The 7,118-nt window shown below is 56.0% G+C and overlaps 1 protein-coding gene across 1 annotated transcript; it reads right to left on the bottom strand.

Annotated features, from left to right (window-relative positions):
* Positions 1-1,668: 1,668 nt before the first annotated feature.
* On the bottom strand, positions 1,669-6,215 carry NPPC (natriuretic peptide C). Its single transcript, XM_047872445.1, has 3 exons — positions 5,999-6,215; positions 5,228-5,538; positions 1,669-1,969 (listed from the first exon to the last, which is right to left on the bottom strand). Exons 1-2 carry the CDS (start codon positions 6,086-6,088, stop codon positions 5,248-5,250), a joined length of 381 nt encoding a protein of 126 aa, XP_047728401.1. The 5' UTR covers positions 6,089-6,215; the 3' UTR covers positions 1,669-1,969; positions 5,228-5,247.
* Between the last annotated feature and the right edge of the window lie 903 nt (positions 6,216-7,118).

Below are 7,118 nucleotides of genomic sequence, written 5' to 3'. Positions count from 1 at the left end.
GACACTGTTCACAGGGAAAACCTTTAGCTTGGTGACCCCCTGAGCCCCAGAATTCTCCATCCTCACACCTTTGGGCTTTGGGGAGATGTGTCTGCCTCGCCACCAGCAAAGCCCACGGTCTACCCCCTGCCTTCCCCCTGCTTCTGCAGCCCCCCTCGGCATCCCCTGGCTTGGGGTCTGCAGACACGCAGTGAATTGAGGCACAGGTGACGCCAGAGTGCTGGAGCCCCTCACCCTCGCTGACACGGGGATCTGAATTCTGAGCCGCAGAGGTCGGGTGAGGCCAAGGAAGATAGCCATGCCCTGACTAGTGAGCCCGAGGAAGGGTACCTCGGGGCAGTGGCGGAGGTTGGAGGCAGTTCCCCAGCTGGGATCTGTCTTAAAAGCCGTTTTCTCACCTGGGCGAGGGCACTTGGTTGTCCTGAGAACCTGCTGCTGGAGGGAAGAAAGGCCATGGAGCTCAGAGGCCAGCAGAAAGGCCGGGTGCTTTGGCCACCTCCCCCACCTGCCAGTTTTCTTCGGGAAGGACTCAGCCAGGCCTGCTGACCCCATGACCTCGGGGCCACACCGCTCCCAACTCCCCTGAGCAGGGTCGAGGCTGCCTGGTGTAACCAGCCTGAAAGGCTCTTTTTGTCCCTGCTTTCACCAAACGGGGCAGAAGACAGATGGGCTCAGGTGGCAACAGAGTGTCACCACACCAAGGATGCAGTGAGATTATCTGGGAATTTAGTTTCCCGCAGGTTTCAGGAAAAGAGATTTTAAGTATTCACGCTTTCACATTCAGGCTCCATGGGGCATAGGAATCGTAATTGTTAGCAGCTTCAAGTGAAAAGAAAAACCACACCTCCCCTGGCAAAGCACAGCACGCTGTGCAAATAGGGAAGCTAATGCCTTCTTGTTCTCTCTGAGGTCCTCGGCCTCAGGTCCCCGTTGACCGTGACAGTCAATATGAGGTAACAACTACACACTGTAGGCTTTCGTGCGCTAAGGTTCGCAAGGTAACCTGACCAATTCTGCAAGATATACAGAAACCTAAATGTCCCCCAAACAAAAGGGAAGTTTCCCGTTCTTTCTCTCCTGTGGTCACAGAGAGAAGATGGACTAGAATTACAGGACCCTCAGTCGGCTAAGTTCAATTTTAATTTAACTCCAGGCATCTGACTTCCCAGCTGTGAAGTGTTCTGACCAGAGCTTCCCATTCTGGCTGAACTGGTCAGAGTCACTGGAGACAAAATCCAAACGGCAAGTCTTATGCCCCCCGGGAGACTCAGATTCGGTTCATTGGGGGTACGTGGGGGCAGAAGTCAGTACGTTTAGCAAGATCCCCAGGGGAATCTGATACAAACAAATCCAGAATCGGGAACCTGGCTGTTAGATCTGTTTAGAGGCAAAAGCCTTGTCTTCACATCCTCCCTCTAAGACTAATTTCTGAAAAATAAATGTAGTAAGTAAATAAAGACAGTTTTCAAGATGTTCATGGAATGACTTTTTTTTTTACATTTTTCAACTAGTTAAGACAAAAACATTACAATGATTGACTTCTTTCATTTAGTTACATAAATAAAATTTTTATAAATATCTCTTTATAAACAATATAAATAGCTTTACAACATAAATACATTTATGCATGACATGAATTTACAAACAGCAATGTTTTACAGCTGGTTTTGTCAGTCTCTTAAAAACTGTCCCTTGTCATCATGTTGGTGTAGGTGTGTGTGTTTCATGTATATAATATATATATAATATATAACTTTTTATTTTTCATTTTCAAAAAAAAAACCAAACAATAAAATCATACCCCCCTTCCCGAATAATAATAAAACAGCTGGTGTTGTGTATTCCCAGTACCAGGAAAAAAAAAAAAAAAAAAAGAAATGTAAAAGCCACATTGCGTTGGAGATGCTTCCAGATGCCGTGAGGCTGATGACCAAGAATGACCTCAGCAAAACGGAGCAAGTTCCCAATCCTGAAACACAGAGGGGACACGGGACACTTAGTTCTGGCCCCTTAGCCGAGAAAGCCCAGCCTGCAGGACAGTCCCTTTCCACAGCAGCGTGAAGCAATGTCCCGCCTTGCCCCACCAGCCCGGAGAAGGCGGTCCTACGGAGGGAAAGGGGTCCTTCTCTCCTGGGGTCACCTCATCTCCTGCTGTGCCCTTGGCACTTCCTGCCCCAGAATGTCTGCCAGCCCTCCTCCCCCTGAGTCTAACTACAGGCCTTGCCCTTGGCATTCGGTGAGACACAATGAGGGAAAGAGAGTAGAAATGCCCTTTTCCCTTTTTTGCTGCAACAAAAACCCTCAGTCAGGTGCCACCTCGGCTTTCTGTGTCTACGTGACAGCAGTGGGGAGGGGGAGACAAACATCTGAAGAGTTGGGAATTCTGGGCTCAAATCCCAACTCTGACATTCACTTCCTGGATGGCCCTGGATAGCTTTGAGTATCGCTTTCCTCACCCATAAAATGGGATAATAGCCACCTCCCCGGGCCAGCTTTAAGATTCAACAGGTGGGCCACACGTTGGGCACCGGCAGAGTGTCTGGGTCACAGCTGCCACTCATTAAATAGCACTTCCTCCTCTAGCTGGCTTCACCTCAGAAAGGGTCCCCTTCAGACGCAGGGGGAGTGGGGTCTCACGCCAGCCCTGGGGCAATGAGTGGCCATGCTGGGTGTGCTGGGCGGAGAGTTAAGAGTCCTTTGATGAGGGCTCTCCAGCTCTCTGCCAATGGCCATGTAGGTGCTCTGGGGCCTGAGGGAGGAGTCCTCCTGAGACAGTGCAGTGCCCTCCCAGAGGCCAGCACACGCGGAGGGACCCCGGGCTTCAACACCTTGATGAACTGTCCCTCAACTTCCGTCTCTGGCCGTCCCATGTGTTTAAACAGATGATAGATGTCTGTGATGTCCCTGGGGCTCCTGGGCAAGGTGTTCATTCAGGCATCGGCCACACCCCATCTCTGTCATTAGAATTTTATAATCAAGACTATAACCATCAGCGACAGTCATTATGGTGACTGCTTAGAGCCAAAGTCAACTCCTGAGTGAAGAAGACATGGCCACAGCCTGGGACGAGTTTTCATTAATGTGAAAAATCTCAGCTGTCTTTCTCTTTTAAGCGGAGACGGTGAGACACCTTGGGCATCTCCACTAGGAGGCTGCGGGCAGCGGGAAGGATGCTCTGCCTTCTCATGGTGGGTGGGGTGGGGGGGAGAGTGGGGTCGAGAAGGTTAAGGGTGTTAGAGGTGGCTGTTCAGCTCAAGGACAGAACTTCCAGGAGGATGACAAACTTCCCTAGTCAACGGGGCTGAGAAGTCCTAGCGATCTGGCCTCCTGCTCAGCACCTCCCCACCCACCGGACCATCACCTGGTGCCCCCGGACAGCCACACCCAAGAGCAAGGAGCCTAGGGGGATGTGCATGCCAGGCACTTTCCAGGCCTTCTTCCTCATCTCGTCTCCTGCTAACCCACTGGACATTTGTTTAGATCGGGAAGTTTGAGCTTGGTGCTTAAATCACAATGTGAACTGAAGATGTGAGGCCTGTGGCTCCGTCTCTTCATTGTTTAGACAGGAAAGATGAGAGCAAAACCATTATAGTGGAAGCTAGTAGAGGCTGGGCCCCATGTGCTAGAATTATCTTTTCCTGGGCAGGGGCGAGTCAAGACCTCAGACAAATGAAGCCCCTTGCCGAAATGGGGAGGAGCTCACAGCTCAGTCAAGTCTGGCACAGAGAGGAAACCCTGCTAAAACGCAGGGCAGGTGTGAGAGGAGTGCCCCTAAGCTGGGCGGCGCATGTTTCTTTGGTCATTGACAAACACTTTTCAGAGCTTCTTTGGGGGTGCTGTGGGTCCCAGATCACCTTAGGTCAGCACCTGGCCCTCAAGTTGCTCATGAGTTAATCTGGGAGTGGTAAACAGGTTCCCGAGCAACTATGGCTCGGGTGAAAATGTGTTCTGTGCTGTAAAAACGGCTTAGGCAACGTGCTGGATATTTTCAGAGGGGCGCTCTCATTGCCCTCTGGAGGAAGACAGTGTGGACGCTGACAAGGCTTCTTGGGCGAGAGAGCAGCTTCCCCATGGCTTGGAGTGGGGAGTGGGACAGACAGGCTGCAGGGAAAGGCTGGAAACCAGCAGGAGTCCGTTCCTAAAGCACTTGAATGTCAATTTCAGAGGTGGTTTTACCACCCTGGTTTACCATGGGAACTGATGGGCAACAGGAAAGGAGAGAAAGGGGGAGAGGGGGGCGGATCTTTGCAACATCGCCAGGATGCAGCACCTGGCAGGGGCTGAAGGTAGCACAGGGGTTTCCAGCCCTAGTGGAGGGTGAGGGGGCAATGCCAGAAACAGGGACCCCTGTTGGGGAGGTGGGCAGGTTGGGGAGGAACTCAGATGGGCACATAGGTTCAGATTGGGGCAAAATAATAATAATAATAATAATAATAATAATAATAATAATAAAAAAATATTTTTAGTCTTTTTCTCTGCCGTGAAATAGTGCCACAAACACTGAGTTTCCATCCTGAAGTCAGGCAGGCAGCAAGCAGCATCAGGACCCTGGACAGACCAGTTTGCTCCCAGCCATGGTTTAGAGAAGGGACAAGAATCAGACCGCTCTAGGACGGAAGGGCAACCTGCTGATGCCAACAGAGGACTATTCTGTCTACAGGACTATAAAGTCTGTCCTACTTTAGGGACCACAGTCCTAGGAAGCCGCCCTGACCTCTGGCACCATGAAACAGTGTCTGGCAGATAAACTTACCCTCCACTGTGTGTATGTCCTTCCTCCTCTGCTCCCACAAACCCCCGATTGCCCCTCAATGCTCCCAAATGGCGATTTGGGACCAGTGCTGCCGGTTTACTTCTGGTCCCGGTGTGGACAGGACCCCACCAAGCTGTCGCTGCTTTCTTAAAGGAAGCTAGGCGGGTTCATCCGTGTTGAGCTATTTCTGACCTGGCCCAAATGCCCTGACCACTCTATCCCTCACTTTTTTCATGTGCAAAACGGGACGATAAACGGGGTTGGGGGCAAATGCCTTGCACACACACTGGATCTCGTGCTGGGATCGCCTGGCTCTCGTCCAAAGGTCGGCTGGGAGGCGGAAGGACCCCAGCGCCAGGGGATCAGAGAGGAACCGGCCTGCGGGCGGGCGGGGGTTCAGGCTTGGTTCTGGCAGGTGCCGCGGGGGAGCTAGGTGTGCACAAACTCCGGGCGCCCGGGGTTGGTGGTACTCACCGCCGCCAGGGGTCGCCGCACTAACATCCCAAGCCGCTCATGGAGCCGATCCGGTCCAGCTTGAGGCCGAAGCAGCCCTTGGACAAGCCCTTCTTGTTGCCTCCCTTGTATTTGCGCGCGTTAGGGTGCTCGTGCAGAAGGCGGGCCCATGCCGCCCGCGACTTGGTGTCCACGCGCAGGTCCCGGAGCAGTCGCGACCGGTCGCCCTTGAGGTTGGCGCCGCCACCCCCGGGAGTTTTGTCGCCCTTCTTCTGACCGCCGCCCGCAGCCTGGGGCTCGGCCAGCTCCTCCCCTGGCGGAGTTCGCGGGACCTGTCCGAGGGAAAGGGCGGGCAGGTGAAGGGACGCCCGGGGGCCGCGCGAAGTACTTTGCGCGACCCCTGATGCTCCAGCCCCTCGCGCCCGCCGGCGCGATTTGTCCTTTCGGAGCCCTGACGCGCCGCCACAGATGCCGGACAGCCGGCCCTGCATCCACCTGCCACGCAGCTGCCGTGGTCCGCTCCTTCCGGGAGCCCCTTGCCCTCCCCTCCTTTGCCCCATGACCGGCTGGCCACATTGGGGCAGGGGCTCAGCATCTGTCGTCGTGCTCCCGAGGCTGGGGACGTAGACCCCCTGAGTCGGTTTCGAGGGCTTCCCGGCACTCACCCATGCACATCTCTGAGCAGAGGGCCACTTTCCCGCCCTCTGCTCCCTCTAGTGCTCCGCATCCTCCTAGGGCCCCCAGCCCCACCATGGTCCCTCACAGTCCCGATGTCCATGCAACAGCACCCACCTTCGGCGGCGCCCCGGGCTTGGCTTCAGAGGGCCGGAGCGAGAGTAGCGTGAGCAGCAGGGCGCAGGCCAGCAGCTGGGAGAGGTGCATCGTGCCGGCAGGGTCGAGGGGCGCAGAGCCGCAGCAGCGAGGGCGCAAGGGTCCGGCGGGAGACGGAGCAGGCGAGCGCGGAGCAGGCTGGCTGGGCTGCGGTGTGGGCGCGAGTCCCAGTGCTGCGCGGCGCCGGCTGGGTGCGCTCTGAGCCCGCGGCTCCGCTCGCGCCTTTATAATCCAACCTGCCGCTGATGTCATCCTCCCGCCCACCCGGCCGCCCCGGCCAATGGCACGCGCGCCGAGGTCCGGGAGGGGGCCGCGGGGGCTCCCCCTTTGCCCCCACCTACATCCCACCCCCGAGGGATCCCGTTGCTCCGCCAGCCCTCTCCCGCCGCACTCGCCGCTGCAAAGCGGTGCGCACAGGAAACTCCGTTTGCAGCGAGTGCGTGCCAGGCATGCCAAGCGTCGGCGCTCCCGGTGCCCTGCACACACGCTTGGACCTCAACACACGCGCTCTCCCTAGGAGGAATCAGTTTCCCTCCTTTGCAGGTGCAAAGACAGGCTCAGAGGAATTAAGTCCCTTGTCCAAAGCCACAGAGCCAGAAAGTTGGCACAGCCCCAAATCCACGCAGATCTGTCTTGTTGCCAAACTCTTTCCTGGGCACCAGACAGGCTCAGGCCTGGTACTGCGGCTCCACCTCTCACCTACTCGGGAGTTTAGATTGCACCGAAGTCTTTAAGTTGGGTAGGCAGAGGATGGGGCGGAGGTCCGGGCGGGAGGCGCAGGGAGAGCGAGGTTTGCCGGGGGCCGCAGGGGGGAGCGCAAGTCCTACACCGGACAGTGAAAGCTTTTTTGCCTGAGGGTGTGTTTGAGAGTGAATTGCAAACGAGGTGGGCTAGGAGGGCCGAGATACCGGTGCCGGTGCGTGCGTGCAGCTCGCGTTCAGCGTGGGTCTGCCGCGTGGAACCCGCCCAAAGTCTGACCCGGCGGATAGCTTCCCGGTGCGCTCTCGGGCGCGCGCCTGACCCTGTCTGCACCCACGCGAGGAACCTCAGGGTGGGGATGTTCTCTCCCTGTCCTGTGCAC

This window comes from Prionailurus viverrinus, chromosome C1 (assembly GCF_022837055.1).
Source record: "Prionailurus viverrinus isolate Anna chromosome C1, UM_Priviv_1.0, whole genome shotgun sequence".
Lineage (NCBI taxonomy): Eukaryota > Metazoa > Chordata > Mammalia > Carnivora > Felidae > Prionailurus > Prionailurus viverrinus.
This window is presented reverse-complemented; position numbering and strand designations above follow the sequence as displayed.

Excerpts from the sequence above, each read along its gene's own strand:
- NPPC (XM_047872445.1), bottom strand. The coding sequence starts at position 6,088 with ATGCACCTCTCCCAGCTGCTGGCCTGCGCCCTGCTGCTCACGCTACTC. Across the intron at positions 5,539-5,998 it reads AGCCCGGGGCGCCGCCGAAG|GTCCCGCGAACTCCGCCAGG; the intron begins GTGGGTGCTGTT and ends TCCCTCGGACAG.